General features: G+C 38.9%; 3 protein-coding genes across 10 annotated transcripts in view; 2 read left to right on the top strand and 1 right to left on the bottom strand.

The window, feature by feature from the left end:
• The window catches only part of CRY1 (cryptochrome circadian regulator 1), an 87,255-nt gene extending 81,616 nt beyond the window's left edge, over positions 1-5,639 (top strand). Inside the window, exons 11-13 of one of the 3 annotated variants that reach the window (XM_065938443.1) lie at positions 3,598-3,669; positions 3,752-3,855; positions 5,504-5,639. In XM_065938443.1, the coding sequence (XP_065794515.1) occupies positions 3,598-3,669; positions 3,752-3,855 (176 nt within the window). In that variant the 3' untranslated portion in view covers positions 5,504-5,639. Of the gene's footprint in view, positions 1-3,597; positions 3,670-3,751; positions 3,856-4,797; positions 5,452-5,503 lie in introns of those variants that run through there. The other 2 variants (XM_065938453.1, XM_065938435.1) reach the window with 2 other exon arrangements.
• A 1,481-nt stretch (positions 5,640-7,120) lies between these two features.
• Positions 7,121-18,630, top strand: MTERF2 (mitochondrial transcription termination factor 2). Of its 6 annotated transcripts, XR_010663621.1 has the most exons (6): positions 7,123-8,073; positions 10,034-10,139; positions 12,169-13,569; positions 14,029-14,180; positions 15,080-15,186; positions 18,004-18,630. XR_010663621.1 is itself a non-coding variant. In XM_065938425.1 (3 exons), exon 3 carries the CDS (start codon positions 12,227-12,229, stop codon positions 13,382-13,384), a length of 1,158 nt encoding a protein of 385 aa, XP_065794497.1. In that variant the 5' UTR covers positions 7,123-8,073; positions 10,034-10,139; positions 12,169-12,226; the 3' UTR covers positions 13,385-13,717. The 6 variants fall into 6 exon arrangements, 1 of the variants encoding a protein (XP_065794497.1); XR_010663622.1 differs by lacking the exon at positions 15,080-15,186 and having other exon boundaries at positions 10,044-10,139; XR_010663620.1 differs by lacking the exon at positions 15,080-15,186.
• The window catches only part of TMEM263 (transmembrane protein 263), a 21,099-nt gene continuing 16,266 nt past the window's right edge, over positions 16,119-20,951 (bottom strand). The window contains exon 3 of the mRNA XM_065938427.1: positions 16,119-20,492. Coding sequence (XP_065794499.1) covers positions 20,206-20,492 — 287 coding nt within the window. The 3' untranslated portion in view covers positions 16,119-20,205. The remainder of the gene's footprint in view (positions 20,493-20,951) is intronic.

The raw sequence follows: 20,951 nt of genomic DNA, 5'->3' as shown, positions 1-20,951 counted from the left end.
CCAACTCCCAGAGCTTACTCAAACTCTTGTCCATTGAGTCGGTGATGCCATCCAACCATCTCATCCTCTGCCGTCCCCTTCTCCTCCCACCTTCAGTCATTTCCAGCATCAGGGTCTCTTCAAATGAGTCCGTTCTTCACATCAGGTGGCCAAATATTGGAGTTTCAGCTTCAGCATCAGTCCTTCCAGTGAATATTCAGGGCTGATTTCCTTTAGGATGGACTGGTTGGATCTCCTTGCTGTCCAAGGGACTCTCAAGAGTCTTCTCCAACACCACAGTTCAAAAGCATCAATTCTTCAGCGCTCAGCTTTCTTTATGGCCCAGCTCTCACATCCATACGTGACCACTGGATAAACCATAGCTTCGACTAGATGGTCTTTATTGCAAAGTAATGTCTCTGCTTTTAATATGCTGTCTAGGTTGGTCATAGCTTTTCTTCCAATGAGCAAACGTCTATTAATTTCATGGTTACAGTCACCATCTGCAGTGATTTTGGAGCCCCCCCAAAATAAAGTCTCTCACTGTTTCTATTGTTTCCCCATCTATTTGCCATGAAGTGACAGGACCAGATGCCATGATGTTAGTTTTCTGAATGTTGAGTTTTAAGCCAACTTTTTCACTCTCCTCTTTGACTTTCATCAAGAGGCTCTTTATTTCTTCTTCGTTTTCTGCCATAAAGGGTGGTATCACTGCATATCTGAGGTTATTGATATTTCTCCTGGCAGCTTGATTCTAGCTTGTGCTTCATTCAGTCTCACATTTCTCATGATATACTCTGCATATAAATTAAATAAGTGGAGTGACAATATACAGCCTTGACGTACTCCTTTTCTGATTTGGAATCAGTCTGTTGTTCCATGTCCAGTTTTAACCTGCATACAAATTTCTCAGGAGGCAAGACAGGTGGTCTGGTATTCCCATCTCTTTTAGAATTTTCCACAGTTTGTTGTGATCCACACAGTCAAAGGCTTTGGCGTAGTCAGTAAAGCAGAAGTAGATGTTTGTCTGGAATTCTCTTGCTTTTTCAATGATCCAGCGGATACTAGCAATTTGATCTCTGGTTCCTCTGCCTTTTCTAAAACCAGCTTGAACATCTGGAAGTTCATGGTTCACGTACTGTTGAAGCCTGGCTTGGAGAATTTTGAGCATTACTTTGCTCAATTTTGAGCAATTGAGATGAGTTCAATTGTGCGGTAATTTGAGCATTCTTTGGCATTGCCTTTCTTTGGGATTGGAATGAAAACAGACCTTTTCCAGTCTTGTGGCCACTGCTGAGTTTTCCAGATTTTCTGGCATATTGAGTGCAGCACGTTTTAACAGCATCATCTTTAGGATTTGAAATAGCTCAACTGAAATTCCATCACCTCCACTAGCTTTGTTTGTAGTGTTGCTTCCTAAGGCCCACTTGACTTCACATTCCAGGATGTGTGACTCTAGGTGAGTGAGCACATCATCATGGTTATCTGGGTCATGAGCATCTTTTTTGTATGGTTCTTCTGTGTATTCTTGCTACCTCTTCCTATTATCTTCTGCTTCTGTTGGGTCCATACCATTTCTGTCCTTTATTGTGCCCATCTTTACATGAAATGTTCCTTTGGTATCTCTAATTTTCTTGAAAAGATCTTTAGTTTTTCCCATTCTATTGTTTTCCTCTATTTCTTTGCACTGATCACTGAGGAAAGCTTTCTTATCTCTCCTTGCTGTTCTTTGGAACTCTTCATTCAGATGGATGTATCTTTCCTGTTCTCTACCTTTTGCTTCTCTTCTTTTCTCAGCTATTTGTAAGGCCTCCTCAGACAACCATTTTGCCTTTTTGCATTTCTTTTTCTTGGGGATGGTCTTGATCCCTGCCTCCTGTACAATGTCACAAACCTCTGTCCATAGTTCTTCAGGCACTCTGTCTATCAGATCTAATCCCTTGAATCTATTTGTCACTTCCACTATTTAATCACAAGGAATTTGATTTAGGTCATACCTGAATGGTCTAGTGGTTTTCCCTACTTTCTTCAATTTCAGTCTGAATTTGGCAATAAGGAGTTCATGATCTGAGTCACAGTCAGCTCCAGGTCTTTTTTTTTTATGTCAGATACTCAAAATTTGATATTAAGAATAAAATCTTTTAGCAAATTGAACTCTTCTGAATTCAGAAATATTTTGCATACTTTTGAGAGCATCAACAGTTAGCTTAGGGTGAAAGGAATGAAAACACTCATATCTTACCTGCCTACTTTTGTGTATGAGGAATTTTTGCCACATACTCACAATATCCTGGAGAAGTGGTGGTAGGATTCTCATTTTGTGATTGGAGAAATAAGCCTAGAAGAGTTAGGTAACTTAACCACGATCCCACAGTTAGTAAGTAGCTGAGCTAAGATTCAGATCCAAGTCTAACTTGTCTTAAAGTTCATACTCTTTCCTGTATCACCGGGCCTCCCCTGTAAATGTAATGCCAAGTGTGGTGTTTATAAAACTAAAGATTTTATTATGTGTTTGGCCTACATTCAAATTATTGCTGTTGATGGTAGTGTACTTCAGAAATGTTCTTTCTCAAAGTCTCCTACAATTTAAAATAAACTTTAAGAAGGAATCATTTCAAAAGTTCTATCACATTTCTTATGCAGTTCACAGACTGCCTTTTGTCTCCACACTTGAGTTTTAGGGACAGAAGTTCTGTGAAATGCTGAGCTAACAGGCAGGCAGCAGAGGGGTAGGAAGCAACACACTCCAGTTACCTGGCTACTGGGGGATGGTGGTACATATTCTTTCTTAGTTCAGATCTGTATTCAATATTTGAAGTTATCTGCAAAACTAATCATTTTAGCAAGTTAAATTGGAATGTTTTAGCTTCACAAATTTATACACATGATGTTTTATGGTAGGATTAATAAATTTGAAAGTAGTCTAAATATGTAAATATTTGCCAATAACATACTTTGTAGCTAGGTACTGTGAGGCTTTCAAAAAACAGAAGATATAAAAGCCACGAAGAGCTTGGAGTCTAAATGGGGGTGTGGAAAGGGAGAAAAATAAATGAAGTAAGTGGTAAATTTTTAAGATGCTGCCTCCCCATGCAGTAGGAAACAAGGGGAAGAACATTGAGAGCTAAAGGAACTAGGAAACTTTACTTGGAAGATGGTGGGGTGGGTAGCACCCTTCGTCTGTGTCTCCTCCTTGTGTGAACTGTTTAGCTGTCATCTGACAGATGCTTATTCTCTTATCTCCAAGGACGTATGTTTTACATAGGTTCTGAGAAAGGGGGACGTGAAGAAAGGATGTATATCATACTGATGCCCTATGTTTTGCCTTCATGATCATGTGTCTAATCATTGTTATCCAGCAAAGAAATGTTTTTTAGAAAATGATTATCAGTGATTTTTCCTTGGAATAGTCAGCATTTCTGTGTCCCTGAATTTAAGGACAAGTTAAGTTTTCCTGATTTGGGCATATGATTTTTGGTTCTTATGAAGCATTGTGGATTAATTCTAAAAAACATAATACAAATACTAAAAATTAGATTTGTAATCTTAATATATACAACTTGGAATTTACTTAAATGATTTTACTGTCTTTTAAAACTGTCTTTTAAATACTAACAGGTTGTACTCAAGGGAGTGGTATTTTGCATTATGCTCATGGAGACAGTCAGCAAACTCATCTATTAAAGCAAGGTAAGAATGAAGCATTCAAGCATACTGTTCTTTTCACCTTTCCTATCTTAAACATACTTTTTTTTTTTTTTTTAATGTGTAGGAAGAAGCTCCACAGGCACTGGTCTTGGCAGTGGGAAACGTCCTAGTCAGGAAGAGGACACGCAGAGTATTGGTCCTAAAGTCCAGCGACAAAGCACTAATTAGGTAAATATTTTACAGTTTTATTTCTTGCTTAAGCCAGAGTGTGTAATCAACATAAATTAAGATAATTTCCGAAATGGAGCTTATCTCTATTTTCAAACCAGAGAATCTGGGGCATAAATTTTTAAAACATACTTATTTGACTGCTCTGGGTCTTAGTTGCAGCATGCAGGATCTTGAGTTGTGGCATGCTCACTCTTAGCTGTGGCTGTGGGATTTAGATCCCTGGCCAAGGATCAAACCTGGGCTTCCTGCATTGGGAGTGTGGAGCTCTAACCACTGGACCACGAGGGAAGTCCCAGGCATAAATTTTTCAGTGATTGTTACAAAATCAGTTCTGGGACAGGAGAAATGCACCTGTACTGGGCACAGTGCTATACTCTGTTTTACATCCTCTGAACTGATGATCTTCAAATCTGAAAAGCTTATGGTGTTCTGCTCAGATTTTTTCTCAGAGAAAACCATCCTTTTCATTTCCTCCTATGTGACCAAAAGTCTAAAACAATTAAAGTGATTTTTAACTTTTAGTGATATTAATAATATCCCTTTATGAACTTTTCCTCATATCTTGTGTTTATAAATTTATCTATTGTGATAGATCTGAAATCTAAATTATTTCCAGTTTGATAGGTAGCTTAAGTTTTTTTTGATGTTGGTCCTTTTTAAAAATGTCAAAAATCCATGCCTGTATTCTATTCAATTGGTTTTGGGATACTGTCTTATGATTTAAATTTATATGAAAAGATTTCATACAGTGTATTTGCCAGAAAGACTTCTGTTTCTTCAGTTATCTTGAACTGTTCACATTTTTAAAATCATTGCTGTTTTTTTTAATGTGAACCTAATTAGTCTGTAAATTTCTTGATGATTAGTAAACTCTCATCAGATTTTTATCATTCCTTGCAATCAAACTTTACGCAGTTTTTTTTTTTTCTTACATCACAGAAAACATTCAGAAGGAATACTGTTGCAGCTGAAATTGGTGGGGAGTTCAATACTTTTTCAGTTAAATTATTTTAAAATGTTCCTCATTGATGGAAGGCAGTTACATATTGAAATGCATTATTTCTAATAACATTTCTGTGGTTTTTAACTTTTTAAATAAATTTGACATAGGACAAATGGTAATTTGTATATAAAGAACTTGGTAAAAGAATTTGCTTAATGTAAATATAAATAGTCACAATTAGTATAGACCCATCAATATATTTTTGATAATTTTTCATGTATGGTAAAAATTAAAGTGGCTAACTGATATGCTGATAAAAAAATCAAAGTTTTGAGAGTCAGTGTGGGAAAATAGGAGGTTTTTAGACTTTCTTAAAAGACTTTGTTAAAATTTTAAGACAGAATTTTTCTTGACATCATTGTTTGGTCTAACTTTGCACTCTTTGATAATAATGTTTTTAAAATGTGCATAATCAAAATTAGTAGTTATAGCCTCTGTTAACATAGACAATATATGTTTTAAAGCTTCATGTATGCCTATTTTGACCCAAAGTTGTGGAAGTATCATGTGTTAAGTTCTTTTTGTTCTCCTTTTCTTTGTTCAATTACAGCTGAAGTGACTATGTTATTAAAGTATATGCATATATGGAATCTTGTGTACTTGATTTTTTTTTCTTTTAAAAAATTTTTTTGCTTGTTTTAGGTAAGGAGGAGAGCTTTGGTATGTGAGATGTGATCACAGACTAGAAACAGATTCTGTAAACTACATGTCACCATTCTGAAAGAAGAAACAGCTACTATAATTTAGTAACATACTTTGCAAAATTATTCTAAGTAAGAGTACTATCTTCTAAATACTTGGTACTTTTAAAAATAAAGGTATCTATAAGAAAGATTTAAAACCAAAGAGATTTTTTCTTCAAATAATTGGGCTTACAACTGTGAATTAGTATGGGGTAATAGTTAAGAGTGTGGGCTCTGGAATCAAATGCCTGGTTCTGCCATTCATTGGCTGTGAGATCTTGGGCAGTTATTAACCTTTTGTGCCTTCTTTTTCCTCATCTATAAAATGAGGATGAGCGTAGTATCTGCTTCATCAGTTCATTGAATTCAGTCGCTCAGTTGTGTCCGACTCTTTGCGACCCCATGGACTGCAGCATGCCAGGCTTTCCTGTCCATCACCAACTCGAGTGCCTGGCATGTGGTAAGATGGTCAATAAATGTTAGCTATAGGGTGGTCGTGCTGTGTAACCCCCTGAAATGTGCAGTGCATAGTCTGCATAACTGCATGCTGCAGCTCTAGTTAGCTGCCAATAATTGTTCTCATAACTATTATTAATCTGATAATTCCATTTTGCTATCCAAGTGGTCCTAGAAGTGAATTCTTTAAATATTTAGGATGGAAAAAACTTCGGGTGGCATTTATTTAAGACAACTGACATAGCTAAATTGGTCAGTTTCAAGTGTTGATTACAGTGTACAGGTTGTGTTGTTATTCCTCATACAATTATGTGGAGCCCTGGTACTAGCTGCCAGCTCCTTAACACACATCCCTGCTCCCTCCCTCCTGACCAGTGACTGTGGCATGCAGTTCTAAGGCCCGACTTTACCTTCCTTAACTTCCTTCTCTTTTCTGTGGTGGTAGTTTAGTTGGTAAGTTGTGTCTGACTCTTGCAACCCCATGGACTGTAACCCGCCAGGCTTCTCTGTCCATGGGATTTCCCAGGCAAGAATACTGGAGTGGGTTGCCATTTCCTTCTCCAGGGGACCTTCCTGACCCAGGGGTCAGACCCAGATGCAGGTGGCACACTTCGATTAGTCTGGACCCCAAATACTAGTATTTCAGGAAAAAGAGTGCAATAAGGCCCCAAATAACGGGGGTCTTGTGTGGGGTAACTCAGAGGGAGAAGAGGTACTGGACAAACACTCCCGCACCTCACATACGGTTAGCCATTCAGTTAATTCTAGAATATCCTGGAGATCAAAGTTGATCTAGAGACAAGGAGCCAGGATTCTTGCTGCTACTCTGTGGAATTAAAGTACAACTTGTCACCCTCTCAACAAAGGCTATTGAGCACAAACTGGATAATAAGGCTAGACTCAAAGATTTGGTTAGCATTTCCCAAGTTCCCATCATGTGCCAAGCATTGTTCATAGGATAATCAATTCATCAGTGTCCACAATGAGTCCACTCCACACGGAGAGAGGGTAATCTAGAAGAAATACAGTCCTTTGTGTTAAGGCTGTTTTTAGAAGTATGCACAGCATACTATGAAATACAAAATGAGGGACCTAGAGCCTGGGTAGATCGCCGCTCTCCTCCTCCCAGCTCCACACCCAGCATAGCACAGCTGGCCCAGCTCTGGCACCTTGTCCTTTACATTGAACCCTATTATAGTTGCTATTAATACTGTCATTAGTTGTTAATATTTTTGTCCTCCACCAGAATGTGAACTCCACATTCCCCCTTGTCTTGTGCACTTCTGTATTGTCATTGCTGCTGCAAATGCTTGACAGTTAATAGGCATGCCATAAATATGTGTATGGATAAATATGAGAGTAAATGGGACTGACGTTGAGCCTGGCTTTAGGGAGAGATTTGTTTATGAGATTGGAATCACCGGTAATAATCACCACCTAGCAATTTATCTGAAAAGGCTAGTATTTGGGTTAAAGTGTCAGGAGGCAGTTTAATTCTTTAAAGTTCTTTAGTTCTTCATTAAAGAAGAATCAGGCACTGTAGCTGGCTGCTGGGTTGGCAGGGGACGGGGGACAGGAAGGCTAGATATGTACCAAAGAAGTTTCGGGATTTTTTTTAACTAAATTTCTTTTATAAATTAGTTCTTTATCTGTAGGCCTATTTTGGGAATTCTGAATGGCTACGCTTAAACATATAGCGGTTTTCTGAGTTATTTCTGCCTTTTTTTTCTTCTCGCGGGCTGTGACATTCCCCAAGGGACAAAAAGACTGAAACTCCAAGTTCTCTAAAATACACAGAGGGCAAAGGCGTGAGAATGCCAGCGGCAATAATTGCTGGCCAGAGGTGCTGTTCCGTTGACAGCTGATACCAAGCCGGTCAGGTTGAACTCCGCCGCCCCGCCCCTCCGCGCTGCGTCAGAGGGGTCACGTAGCCTGCGCCTCGCGTCCTGATTGGCTGCGCTGGGGGCGGGCGTGTCTGCGGGTTCACAAGTGGCCGGGTCAGTGCTGCTGAGGGGAATTGGCCGGCGGCTAGAGACCCGGAACTCGTGCCGAGTACAGAGCGGACACTGACAGGTGAGTTGTCCGGGTCCTGCACACCTGTGGGTGTTCGTCACCAGGCATGCAGCGGCCTAGAGTCTGCAGTCTGGAGTTGGGAGTTGTCCACCATGAAGACAAACTCCCCGTCAGCTGCCTCAGCTCCGCCTGGCTGGCCTGGGTGCGGGGCGGACGCCGGGGCGCTGCGGGCCGGAAGTTTCTCTTAGAATGCGCATGCCCCACATGACGGCCGTGTGGTTTTCGGTCTCTCCCCAACAGTCTTCCTTGGGACCTCGTTTTTTCTTTTTTACAAACACTGGGGTTGAAACTGAGCAGATCATATGTGTTACCACAGTCGAACTTAATTGAATTACTAGTGTTCGTCGAGTGGGCCGTTTTTATGAAAATTGTGCATATTACAGAAGTGGGTTTCACGCCCCCAAAAAATGCTTAAGAAAAATGAAGCATCACAAAAATAGACCACTTTGTGATTTAACAAATATTTACCTGGATTATTACTATGGACAGAGCACGGGGCCAGGAGCAGGGTTGAGCTAAGCTTTTGGGTTTGAATGCGATATCTGGTCATTTTTTAGCTGAGCAACCTTGGGGTACTTTACTTTCACCTGTTAACTCATCTCTAATATAGGTTGTTATGATAACTTAATGAGTTTCTGAATATTCTGATTCATGGTGTTAATCTTCACAATCACCCAGTTTGTAACCTTGACAAACATCGAATGTTGCCACTTTCCTGATGCTCAAACTGAGGCACAGAGAAGTGACTTCCCCAAGTCATAACACAACTAATGATCCAGAACTAGGCCGAGGCAGCCCACAGCTTTAACCACTACTTTAAGTTGTAGTGCACTTGGTTTGTGGCTGCATTTCCATTGACAGATACTTTGTTTCTCTATGGACCAAGTTCTTTGCTGGGTACAGGGGATACAGTAGAGCTGCACTCAGACCCTGTCTTCCAGGTGCTTGCAACCCGGTGCAGGCTATTCACAGTTAGACTGCAGGGTGCTGACAAATCCTGCTGGAGTTGTTTCCAAAAGGTTGTGGGCATAGGCCCTTGTTTTGTTTTTTTTTTTTTTTTGAAAGAGAGCCTCTGATTCACACCATATTCTGTGATGGGTCTGTGATCCAAAGGTATGAAGAAATGTTTTAGCAGAAGAGCTAGTGCCTAGTGTAATGTCTGTCACAGAGAATGACCTAAACAAACAAACCCCCAAAAACTGGTTGAAAGAATGAAGAACGTACGGGAGTGTAAGTGCCACAGTAGGGTCAAGAGCAGGGTGCTGGGGAAGAGCATACATGAAAGTCATCTGCGCAGGCACAGCTCCTAGAGTCAGCAGTGCCAGTCAGGTGAAAGGTAGAGAAACATTTTATCACAGGAATAGGGCAGTAAACCATCTCTACTCTCATGGAGAGTGAGACAGAAATCACACATGAACAACTGCAGCTATGACAAGTGGCATTCCTTGGTGGCTCCAATGGTAAAGAATCCACCTGCAATGTAGAGAACTTGATGTGATCCCTGGATTGGGAAGATCCACTGGAGGAGGGTATGGCAACTCACTCCAGTATTCTTGCCTAGAGAATCCCCATGTACAGAGGACCCTGGCAGGCCACAGTCCATGGAGTTGCAAAGAGTTGGACACAACTGAGTGACTAAGCACACAGAGGAACAGGCCAAGACAGCCTGTCTGGGGGACAAGAGGCCTCATCTATTCACGAAGGGCAGGAAGCCTTCCCTGAGAAAGTGACACTTAGACTTAGGAGGATTGTGGGCATGGGGAACAGCCCTCAGTCTTTAGAGACCCTGTGATGGGAACAGGTAGAGCGCCAAGGGCTGGAAGGAAGTTGGTACAGTTAAGTGTAGGCAGAGGGGGACAGGAGATTTGGGTGATGACAGGGCCTAAGACAAAGAAGCCTTAAAGGCCATGGTAAAGTAGATATTTACTTTATGTCTCTATCCTAAAGTGCAATTGAAAAGTTTATTGCAGGGAAGTGACAAGATGACATTTTGAGAAGCTGGAATGAAGTTTCCGTGGATTAACAAGCCCTGGATAAAGACAGGATCTCTGAGGAGAAACACTAAGGTAAGAAGAGGAGAGCCTAGAACCAAGCCTTGAAGATGAGCCTGCAGAGGAGACAGATAAAGGGTGGTCAGAAGCAGAGGAAGGAAGGAGGACCAGGGGAGTGGGAAGTCTTGAAAGTCAGGTGTGAGTTATTTCCCAAAGAAAGTGGTCACCTGTGCTGAAAGCTGCAGATGTCAAAAGAGGAACTAAAACTACTCATTGGCTTTAATCACATGAAAGTTGTCTTTATGGGAAGTTATGTAAATGGCAAGAGAGGAAATGGAGAGAAAAGAGGCTGTGCAAGAATTAATTCAGGGGGAGAGAAAAATAATTTTAGCTGGAGGGGCAGTGAGAAAAGGAGCCATTGAGGTGAAGGGTGGGAACCTCAGAGAGGAGGATTCAACTGAAGAGTGAATACATGAGAAAGAAGGGCTCTAGAGATCTCAGGCTAGAGTGGCTGGGATGAGCACAAGAGCAAAAATTACCTGGAAGATGAATGGAATAACTCTAGGGAAGGGGAAACAGCAGAAGGTTTATGTTTGGTGTGGTGAATTGCACTCCTTTCTTTGTACTAGTTAGATGCAAGGGTATTTGGGTTGAGAGTGAATGAGAGAATGGGTGTTGGGGGAAGCTGGAGGTCTGAGTTGAGATTTGACATCGTTGTGAGGGGTGTGAAAGAATGAGCTGACCAGAGATTGTTTTAGGATGGTCTAGCAGAGGGAGCCAAGTATGAAGCAAAGGCCGGAAATTAGCCACCTGGCTCCTTTGGGGAATTGCAAAAATAGTAGGGGAGTGAGGATTCCCCTACTATTTTTGCCAAGTGGCACTAGTGATGAACCCACCTGCCAGTGCAGGAGATGTAAGAGACACAGGTTCGATCTCTTGAGTGGGGAAGATCCCCTGGAGGACGGCATGGCAACCCACTCCAGTATACTTGCCTGGAGAATCCTATGGACAGAGGAGCCTGGCGGGCTACAGTCCATGGGGTCACGAAGAGTCAACACGACTGAAGTGACTTGGCACGCACGCACAAGGATGGAGGCTAGCTAGAAACAGAAGCTACGTTTAATATGACATAACAAAGGAGACATCACAAATCGTGGGGGAGGAAAGGATTGTTCAAAAATGGTGCTTAGAGATAGCTAAACTATTGATGAAGTCTATTTACCTTCTCCGCTCACAACCAGAAATTTCAAATGAATTAAAGGAGCTAGCTTTTAAGATTCAAACAATATAGACAGAAATAGGGATGGATTTTTATCTTCTCATCTGATGCATAAAAGCAGTAGGAATCCTAAAGGAAAGGGAAACTTCCCTGATTCTTTGACCAATTAAAATTAACTGATTTGTCCTAACACATGCTATACTACACTAAGTGAAATAAGCCATGGTCACCATGACATTCCACAGCTAACATGATTTCCCATGACTCCACCAGGCAGTCACATGGCATTTCTTGTTTTACCTGGCTGAGACTTATTTTAATTCTGGATTTATAAAAGAAGATTTTTACAAATTCTCATAAAATAGTATTAATTTATTAACTCATTTTTAAACAAAACAAATTCAGTGGCTTATTTTGGAGAATAGCTATTCAGCAAAAAATACAATATAAAATTAAAATTGACTCTCCTCCTTAAAAAGTATTTGCTTTACCTAAACATCAACTTTAAAATATAAAAAACATTTTAAAAAAATGGGTATGTGTATAAATGTATATGCCCTAAACAGAAACAGAGTTGTAAGAAACAAAATTTATGTCAAAATAACATTTGAGGTTTGTGAATCTTGGAACTCCCTGTGGTTTTGCTACTGATGTGTTAAATGGAACTAACTATTTCACAAGTTGTTGCAAAGCTCAAAGAGGGTATTTATTAAGTTTAAGATGGGAAACAGTATATGACAGTTACTTCATCAATTATTTAAACAGCTCTATTTACTACTCCACATGAGTAGTTTACCTAATTTGTCCATTTTATTTCCATGCTTACTATTTGTAGCTCAGATTTGTGTTTGTATTCTAAGAGAACCTGTATTTTCTTTCTTACAGGTATGATTTGTACATTTTGAGTCTCAGGACGGTGGGAATTAGCCAGTGGATTGCAGGCATGTTGTGGAAGTTGCTGATGAGATCCCAGCCCTGCAGACTCTGTTCTTTCCGAAAAATGCAATCAGCTCCAAAATACGGACCTTTTCTAGCATCCTTCACCTATACAACTGATAGTCAGTCAAAGAAAGAAAATAAAAAGACAGTAGAAAAGCTCTTTAAATTGTCAGTTGACATCAGGAAAATTCGAAGATTAAAAGGCTGGGTACTTCTGGAGGATGAAACCTATGTTGAAGAAATTGCAAATATTCTACAACAGCTGGGTGCCAATGAGACTGCTGTAGCCAGTATCTTGGAACGCTGCCCAGAAGCAATTATCTGCAGTCCAACTGCTGTTAACACCCAAAGAGAACTCTGGCAATTGGTCTGTAAAAACGAGGAAGAGTTAGTCAAGTTAATAGAACAGTTTCCAGAATCTTTCTTTACTGTTAAAGACCAGGAAAACTGGAAGCTGAATATTCAGTTCTTTCAAGAGTTGGGACTCAAAAATGTGGTCATTAGCAGATTTTTGACAACTGCATCTAATATATTTCATAATCCTATTGAGAAGAATAAGCAAATGATAAAGATTATTCAAGAGAGTTATCTAAATTTAGGTGGCTCCGAGGCCAACATGAAAGTTTGGCTTCTAAAACTGTTAAGCCAAAACCCATTTATTCTGTTAAATTCTTCTGCAGCTATAAAGGAAACACTAGAATTTTTCCAGGAGCAGGGTTTTGCAAACTTTGAAATTCTCCAGCTTCTCTCCAAGCTCAAAGGATTTCTTTTTCAACTTTGCCCAAGAAGTATACAGAACAGTATGACTTTCTCTAAAAATGCTTTTAAATGTACTGATCATGACCTGAAGCAGTTGGTTTTGAAATGTCCTGCCCTTTTATATTACTCTGTTTCAGTTTTGGAGGAGAGAATTCAGGGATTATTGAAAGAAGGAATTTCCATAGCTCAGATAAGAGAGACACCAATGGTTCTTGAATTAACTCCACAAATAGTACAATACAGGATAAGGAAACTGAATTCCTTAGGCTATGCAATAAAGAATGGACATCTAGCAAATATAAATGGAACAAAAAAAGAATTTGAGGCTAACTTTGGTAAAATTCAGGCCAAAAAAAGAAGGCCATTATTTAACCCTGTGGCACCATTAAATGTTGAAGAGTAACTTGCTGACTGATGTTGCTTTTTTTTTTTTTTTTAACCAGTGCAGAGTGAAACCAAGTAGCAAAAACTTAAGTGATTCAGGAATACTGTGGGTACCAGTAATTTTAAGAACCTACCTAGCTTCTGAGTTGTGTTTAAATTACCTCTAAGTAGATGATCTGTGAGTCAGCTGCTATACTTGAAAATGTAAGTTGCATTTATTTTAATAAAGTTTGTAATTTTGTCCTTGAGCTATTAAAAAAACAAACAAACTACTATTAAATGGCACAAGTGTGATATTTTGTAAGTGAATAGTTTTAGAAACTGACAAGTGCACTCCCTTCATTCAAATTATGGGTACATTTTTGATACAGCACATTTCATCTGGGATGCAGACCCAGCCTTCTTTCTCACCACCAGCTCTGAAACATCACTCCACTATGGTCTGAATCCTGTAGTTAGTGTTCAGTGAAACATTAGCAAATTTCTAAAACATTTTGGTGGAGAAAGTTGATTTTATCTCCAGGTTGGAATAGGTATCTTTGAGAACCAAGTATTACCCATCATAAGGAATAATTAGAACTTATTTGTGTGGTCAGTTTAAAATTGACGGCTTTATTTCATAAAACACTTCCGTGTGCATGTATTACTCTCCCTTTTTTACAGATGAGGAATCAAGCTTAAAGAGCCATCCAGCTGCTAAGTGCCAGAGCCCAGATTTACTGAGATCTCTCTTCTGTTCAAACCTTGTGAACAGAAAAAGGATTGCTTATGAGCTGGCATAAGAAAAAGTCACCCCTACCTGACATGCTAAAAGAGTGAGTACCAACTACAAATTCAGGAGTTTTTATGAAAATGTCTCTGTAAAATTCCTTAAATTTAAAATGATCTAATTCATATTCATTTGAAGTACAGTTTTTAAGGAAACCGAGAATCCAGGTCTGACTGTAATATATGAAAGATTAAGTGTGTGATGGTTGGTACTGATTTTAGTTAAGTTTTAAGTTTCTAAGTTTTGTTTCAAGATAAGTAAGACCCAGATAAAGACTGGCTCACTTTCAGCAGTGGAGTTTGAACTATGTAACAAATATAGAAACAGTTGACTCTTGACACTCAAACATATGTGCACTATGTGCAAGGCCCTTAAGTAATGAAAAATTTATGAAAAATGGAGACCACATCTTCACTTTATTCCTTCCTTCAGCAAATGCAAGTAACCCTTACTGTCCATATCTGTTCAGTTCCTTAGTTAGGAGACTCTGCAGGGTTCTCTCTCTGCAGAGATAGGTATATCTCTCTGCAGCATCTACTAAGTGCTATGCATGTTGTGCTTTACAACTCCTAAGAGCTGAGAGTACCGTTGTTTATTGTTCTAGCAGATGAGGACCCTTAAGCACAGAGAGGCTCAGTCACTCACTTAAAGTCACACAGAAATGTTTGTTCAAGGGGAGCGTGGCAGTCAGTACAGTCAGGGCAGAGTTAAGTGATGGCAAGAGTGACAAGGTGAGCAGCACAAGTCTAAGGAGCAGGATCTCATTCCAGATGTGATGGGAAATCCTTTGGCAGAGTTTTGTTTATGCTTGCTGCCCTGACAAAATTACCAGCAGTGTTCTCTTTCACCCTCAAAAGTGTCTCAGTTTGAAATGCATTATTCATTATATGGTCACCTTGGTAATTCTATTACTGATGTCAATCTTGATATGCCTAACTTGAGCAGAGTTTTCAAACAGAAAAACAGTGAAGCCTGGAGTGCCTGGAGTTGTGAGAAATCAGGACTGGAGATAAGATACCTAGAGATCATCTGCTTATCTGCTACAGCTCTAGGTGAGACTGCCCAGAAAGAGGATAACTTTGTAGTAGCGACAGACCAGGTCTGGAATGGGGTGACCAGGGTAAGTCTGCCAAGAGAAAAGGACATTTTCAATAATATTGAATGCCATGAGGAGGTCAGCTAAGATAAGAAATGACCAGTGGATCTGGCAAAAGGGAATCATTGGTTGATCCTGTCAAGAGTGATTCTGGTAGAATGAGACAGGTAAGAAGGCAACTGGAGTGGGCTGAGAGAATAGGAGATGAGAAAGAGTCAGGGACTATATTGTTTTTCAAGAAATTTTGCTGCAAATGGAAGCATAAAATGGAGGTAATGAAATCAAGTAATTTTTCTTTAAAGAAAGGAAATACTGGAACATGTTTATATGCCAGTGGGTATGATCCAAGGAGAAAGAGATGGGTGATAGGTGGAAAACTAATTAATACTAAGGATTAAAATCCTTGAGGAAGTTTAAGTGGGCTTTGCTTTGGATAAGAGCAGAGACAATAGTTCTGGCCCATGCCTGGCCCACAGAGCATGGGAACACATGCAGGCAGGTTGGAGGAGTGCGCCTTGAGAGAGGCAGAAGAGTTGCTGTCTGGTTGCCTCTTTTTACAGAGAGATTTAGAATGGGAGAAAGGGAGTACAACAGAGGGGTAGGAAGCGGGGCAGTGAAACTAATTTTGAAGAGTAGGGAAGGGAACAAACAAGAAAGTGTGTAAGGAAGTTGAGCAGAGTTGAGTAGCCATTTGTGCTTTGTGGCCATTAGTGTAAAATGCTTTGTGTAAAAGCCAATATTGTAAAACAACTATCCTTCAATTAAATAAATAAAAACTTTTGTCAGTACACTAGCAAACCAGAGGCAGTTGTGGTTATAGAAATACATTTGTAGCTTAGTCTAACTAGAAAAGTTTAAACTAAAAAAATCCACATTCATGGTCAAACATGCAGTATACCAGCTTTATTTTCGTTTAAACCAAATCCTAGTCCATTACTTTTTAGCCCATGAAACTCTGCTTTTTTCCATTCTTGCATTCTTAACCCAGATCATCCTACAAGTAAAATTTTAGATACTCAAAATCAACAACGTAGCAGGGGGAGATACCCTTACATAAAACAGTAGAGTCAAATTTCATTTCCTCTGTGGAAAAAAAGACTCTAACAACAAGTTACATTATTTCCTTTAAACAATTTATGTATAAACTCATTTCTGTGGCAGAATGCAAGTAGCTGCCAAATAAATATGATCACGCCGAAGACTTGAAGTGAGCTCAAATCACACAGCTTGGTAAATCAAGCATACAGGCAGCATTACAGCAGCAGAATGAAGGACTAATTATTGAGTAGTCCCCTTTGTTTCTGGACATAGGCCGGAGAGGTTGTGACTGACACTAATTCAAGCATTCGCTGGAGAGGTTGTGACTGACACTAATTCAAGTATTATGGGAAACTCAACTAACATTGGAGGTTAGCTTGTTCCATATTTGTACAAAGGGAATACAGATACTTTCTTCCTAAGGGCCTCATACTGATTAAATAAGAGAATTTATGGACCATGCCCGATAGGTAAGTAGGTGCCCAGTAAGTATCAATTTTCTTCCTTCTTCCAGTTGGTTCCCTTCCCTTTGAATCATTTTTGGGCAGTAAGCAGTCTTAAGTTGGTTCCACATCGGCCTAGGACACAGAAGTGCCCTCCCTACTTTATAATTCCTCCATCAATTCCCGAAGTTTAAGAGTGCACAAGAACCACCTGCAGAGGTTGTTAAACTGCAGTCTTGAATTCCACCCTGCAGAGATTCAGCAAGTTGCTGTCAAACCTAGAAATCTGCATGTTTGATATTTATTAGAGTTGTTTAAAATATATGTGGACTTGATTGTTGGCATCATAATTCATATTTGGAGATGTTCTGTCATGTTTGTGCATTAGTACCAAAAAATTTAAAAACTGACTACAGTGCTTTCTGATTTGCTATATAACTAAAATTTTAAGAATACCCTGTTTTAAAATTCCCTTTATTTCCTTAGATCTTTATGAAACAGTTCATCTTTTGCAGATCATAGTTCTTTATTAAACATATTCATGTATTCTTTTCCCATTTCTTTTAACACAAAAAATTTACTCAATCATCAGTAATTTTCATCTGACATTTCACTAAGTACAGGATTCATGATGTCAACATTATTAGATCAGTCATTCTAGTGGGTCACACAAGTTTATTCTCATTGTGCCAAATACCCACTTAAAAGATAAGCTGAATAACAGATGCCTCCAGGTGTATACAACAACCTCATTTCTTGAAGTTAGCTAGTACTGTTCAACAGGTCAGATTGCTAGTCTACAAAAATAAACTGGAAAAGACTGAAGTGTACAGCTTTACATATCAAATGGCAAGTTCATTTCAACAAGAACCTCTACAACTAACTGTTCATTTGTACAAGTTCTCTGCTATCATTGCAAAGCCTCTCCTGAACAAAGTTATAAGTTTAAAATTTAAAACAAGCTTGATGAGATAAAATGTACCAGGTGGCTTTTCTGTAGCAGAAATTAATTACAACCATTTTTTCTCAAGCAATTTTAAAGACAAGCCAAGTTGAAAATAAATATTCAAGCACACAGTAAACTAAAGTCTATATGTAGAAATTCAGGTACAAAGCACAGCAGAGCCTATGAAGATAATTTAGAAATATAAACTAGCAACAAAGCAATAATTTCTTTCAAATAACAGGAAAAAGTTCTCCAATACCATTATTGAGATCATTTAGTGTTTATTAATTTCAGAGTTCTTTTAAAATCCTGTTTCTAATTATATTTGATCACAATATACCAACAGATACTTCCCTGGTGGCTCAGAGAGTAAAGCATCTGCCTACAATGCAGGAGACCTGGGTTCAATCCCTGGATCAGGAAGATCTCCTGGAGAAGGTAATGGCAACCCACTCCCAGTATTCTTGCCTGGAAAACCCAAATCAACGGAGGAGCCTGGTAGGCTACAGTCCATGGGGTCACAAAGAGTCGGACACGACTGAGCGACTTCACTTTCTTTCTTTATACCAACAGATAAATCATACTGGATGAAATAAATGGCAATTTAATTGCTGATTAACTCCTTAATGACGTTCAAGATTTGTATATGGTAGAAAGGTTCAGGAAACTGGATTTGCATAAATCCCTGCTGGTATTTATAAAAGCGTTTAAAAGTTAAGTTTTGTTCTTATCCGTTTGTTGATCCACATTATTAATGTAAAACTTTTAAGGGTTTGCAAACAACACTTAAGTTTTGGGTGTTGGAGTGATTTAAGTTCTCAGGAGTGCTATTTTGACTTACTGACTAAAGAGTATCACCTCCTTTCTTCCCCTTGCTCATTAAAAAAAAAAGTGCAGAATGGTAGCAAATTTCCAAACTTAAAAAAAATTAAAATTTTTCAAACTTGGATTAAAGCCTTGGTTAAGAGATATGCCGAATATATATTCCACTTTAAAAATTTTTATGAACTGAACATGAAACAAAGATGAATTCCAGCTAAGTCATACTCTTTTAGAATGAACGAGGCATGATGAGATGTTATTAAGATATGACACGCTTATTATCCGTAACCAAAAAATTCAATTCCCTGCCTGAAGTTTATGTGGAAAATGATACAAAGTCTACTGCTGCTTTAAAGGACTGTAAGATAACATTTTAAAAGCCTGTCAAACATTGATAGCACTTATCAATATACTTAATCTTCAGCATTAATCTGTGGAGCCCATTCCATTCAATTTAGGTCACATATCCATAGTTGCTTTTACTGTGTTTTTTAAAAGGGGTACTGCTAATAATTTAAGCCATCCTTGTGCCAGGTGGCACAAGTGGTTAAGAATCCATCTGCTAAGCAGGAGACATGGGTTTGCTCCCTGCGTGGGGAAGATCCCCTGGAATAGGAGATCACAGCCCACTTCAGTATTCTTGCCTGAAAAATTCCATGGACAAAGGAACTTGATGGGTTATAGTCCGTGGAGTCACAAAGAGTCGGGCACAACTGAGTATGTAAGCATGTGAGACAAAATAGATGTGAAGAATTCTTTTTATATCTTGAATGCTTCAGATAATTCTTAAGAACTTAAAATGATTTATGTGTTCCTCCTTAATATGAAACTCTTTTAACATAGCTTCTGACCAGCAAAGAAATGTTCCTTAGGCACTGTAAGGTTTATTAATGACGGAGCATGAACCCAGGTTGAAGTGTACAATTTGGTATAACTACTGACAGTTAACAAGCACTATATCTGCTGAGAGCAAGAAATGCCTTTACCCCACTAATCCTGAGATTCTTGAGGGAAAACTAGTTTCACAAACAACTTTTTAAAGAATCCATATATAATAATAATCCTAAGAACTGCACATATTCAGGGTATTAGAAAAGATGTTTTCTTTTGTAAGGCATCAATGATTAAATTAATATAATGCATGTCTAATACAAGAAGGTTAATACTCACAAAACCATGAATCTTTTCTTTTAATCTTCTCTAGTTCCTGCTACTTTTACCACCTTAAATAATAAAAGAATGCCTCTTGGTCTAATCAACTATGGTTATTTAAAAAAACTAATTAAAACATCTGAAACTATTAGGCACATCAAAGGTACAGTTTATGTAGTTCAAGGTTCCCTTCTTAAGGGGCAGATGAGTTACCTGGCACATTATACATATGGAACTATAAAGATCATCCACTAAATTCAACTTTCACATTTTTAGTTAAACTGAAAGACTTATATAGTAAATATTCAAATACACCATATCTTCAGTTACAACTGAATAAGTGTAACATTTTACCAGATAAAAAGCTGGAATTTAAGTATGAGAAACCTTCATACACTGTGCTAGTATTGGTCTCTTCTTTTTAGACAAAAGCCAGTCAGTCAGTCATCAATACTTTCAACACAGCAGTTAGAAGATAAACGTCCAAAACAGGTGACTCGGTTGTAGTCCATAATTTAGCAATTCAATGCCACTGGCATCATAATGCTGTGGAGAACAACTGTATCTCCATATTTTAGTCAGATTTGTCTTTTTTCTTTCCTGTTAAGGGCACTTTGTTTACAACAGCAGACCCAACAGCTGTAACACCTCCAGCCACAGCAGACACGCCCCCTTTCACCAGCCCTATTCCCATGGAAGGCACAGTTGTAACAGCTGTTTTGGTCACCTCCAGACTCTTTCCACCAATCCAAGCCACGCCACCAATGGTGGCACCAACAGCTCCCTTTGTAACACTGAAGATACCCCCAGTCACACGGGACAGCATGCCTGGTTGCTGTTGTGGGTGATCTTTCATTGAACCTAATGAGAGAAAATACAAGACAGTCACATGTAAGTCTTTATAAAAACAGTACAAATCACTGAGTAGCCTGACTTCCTCACAATCAGGAGATTGTACTGATAAGGTCAACCAAATAAACACAAATCTCATCAAGACAGGAAGAGCTATTCCCTCAAGGGTGTAACTGTCCATGTTTTTAAAACATCTTGGTCCAAGGCTAAGTCTTAGTATCTATGAGAAGAAATGCTTTAAAGACTTGACAACTTTCATAAAATAGAAAACTATTTTAAGTGTTTCCTTGATTTACAGTTTTGTTGCTGTTCATTTTTTAAAAAGCTTTGTTTTATAACCTAAAAGGAGCATGAAAAAAAGATAAATATATTTAGCCCTTATTTCCTTGATAGAATTCAGTCATTATTGAAAAAAGCTTCCTCATTTAAAGCACTGGTTCTCAAGGTGTGGTCTGGAACCCCTGAGTA

This window comes from Muntiacus reevesi, chromosome 1, assembly GCF_963930625.1.
Source record: "Muntiacus reevesi chromosome 1, mMunRee1.1, whole genome shotgun sequence".
Lineage (NCBI taxonomy): Eukaryota > Metazoa > Chordata > Mammalia > Artiodactyla > Cervidae > Muntiacus > Muntiacus reevesi.
Note: the sequence above shows the minus strand (reverse complement) of the source record. Positions and strands in the feature narration are given on the sequence as shown.